Consider the following 1,336-nt stretch of genomic DNA (forward strand, 5'->3'; position numbering starts at 1 on the left):
TGCCTGTAATCTATGTAATGGGTTAGCTTCATCTGGATTATAGACAGATATAGCTGGGTATCATCAGCATAGCTGCTCGGCGGTCCGTTCGCACTCTGGTCTTAAACTCAGGTTTTCGTCATCAGAGTGACTTCTGGGTAGAAACCTCCTTCCTGTCTCAGCTTGCTGATGGCGGCAGTCTCCTGACTGAAGCGTAGATTTTAGCGCGGTGCAAGAACAGTTAACCAAACGCCTCCTCTGAAGGCGCGGTCACACAGCTAACCCAAACCTCAGCTTAGTCCTAAACCTTGCCCTTTGACCCCAGAAGGGAACCTTTCCTCATGTTGTTGTTCCACACGATGTAGCATAATCCTGGGAATTCATGGCCGCACTAATCTGTGGACGTCTGCTGCATTCCAGGCTCTAAACTCTGTCTGTTTGCCTCCAGCTCTTCTCTTTCTCCTATTTCTCTCTTCATTTGTTGCACTTTTCTCCACCCCCCCATCCATCTTCCTTTTTCCGTGCGTCCTGAACTCACCTCAGACGTCCCTGTCCCCCTCCAGAGTCCATGATCCTGCTGGGCTCCATAGCGCGCGCTCAGCTGCAGTTGCTGCTCTCCCAGCAGCTGAGTCGCAGCAGACGCATGGAGTTCATCAGGGAGCGCGCTGCAGCCGAGAAGAAACACCTGTCAGTGGAGTCCATCAACGACAGCGAGGACGGCCGCCAGCGGGCCAGCCAGGAAGTCCGCTTCCAGGTGAGTTTTCCTCAGGAGGCCAGCAGAGGATCACTGACGGGTCGGAGGCGGTCGCTGTTTCATCGTCGTCTAACAGCGTCTGCTAGAGATATTAAATCATTTGTCACGTTGCTACCAAAATATTTAAGATTTTCCTCAGAACTATATTCATTAAACCAACTGTTGGTAAAAATGGCTCTTTGTGGAAATCTGATGTATTTTGAATACAGCCCATTTTATTTCGACGTCCCTAATTAAAATACGGATCAATAGTTGCATCTGTGTGTGATTTGGTTCATGAATCCAGCTCATGAGTAGAGAGAAGCATCATGAAGACCGAGGAACAGCAGACGGATCAGGGAAGATTAGGGCAGAGGTCGAAGTTGTGGCGACAGCCTAAACTATGAGTCCAGACTAGCAGAACGTGGATCTCAGCAGAGCTCAGAGTGGAGGTTAGGTCATTCTGGCTGTGGTCTCTGGGTTAGGGTTAGTCGTCTCTGGGTTGGGGTTAGTCGTCTCTGGGTTGGGGTTAGTCGTCTCTGGGTTAGGGTTAGTCGTCTCTGGGTTAGGGTTAGTCGTCTCAGGGTTGGGGTTAGTCGTCTCAGGGTTGGGGTTAGTCGTCTC

The 1,336-nt window shown here is 50.6% G+C and overlaps 1 protein-coding gene across 1 annotated transcript in view; it reads left to right on the forward strand.

The window, feature by feature from the left end:
• The window catches only part of clcn2 (chloride channel, voltage-sensitive 2), a 78,655-nt gene that overhangs the window by 65,413 nt on the left and 11,906 nt on the right, over positions 1-1,336 (forward strand). Inside the window, exon 15 of the mRNA XM_015397422.1 lies at positions 543-773. Coding sequence (XP_015252908.1) covers positions 543-773 — 231 coding nt within the window. The remainder of the gene's footprint in view (positions 1-542; positions 774-1,336) is intronic.

Source organism: Cyprinodon variegatus, unplaced genomic scaffold (assembly GCF_000732505.1).
Source record: "Cyprinodon variegatus isolate N-32 unplaced genomic scaffold, C_variegatus-1.0 Scaffold861, whole genome shotgun sequence".
Taxonomy (NCBI): Eukaryota; Metazoa; Chordata; class Actinopteri; order Cyprinodontiformes; family Cyprinodontidae; genus Cyprinodon; species Cyprinodon variegatus.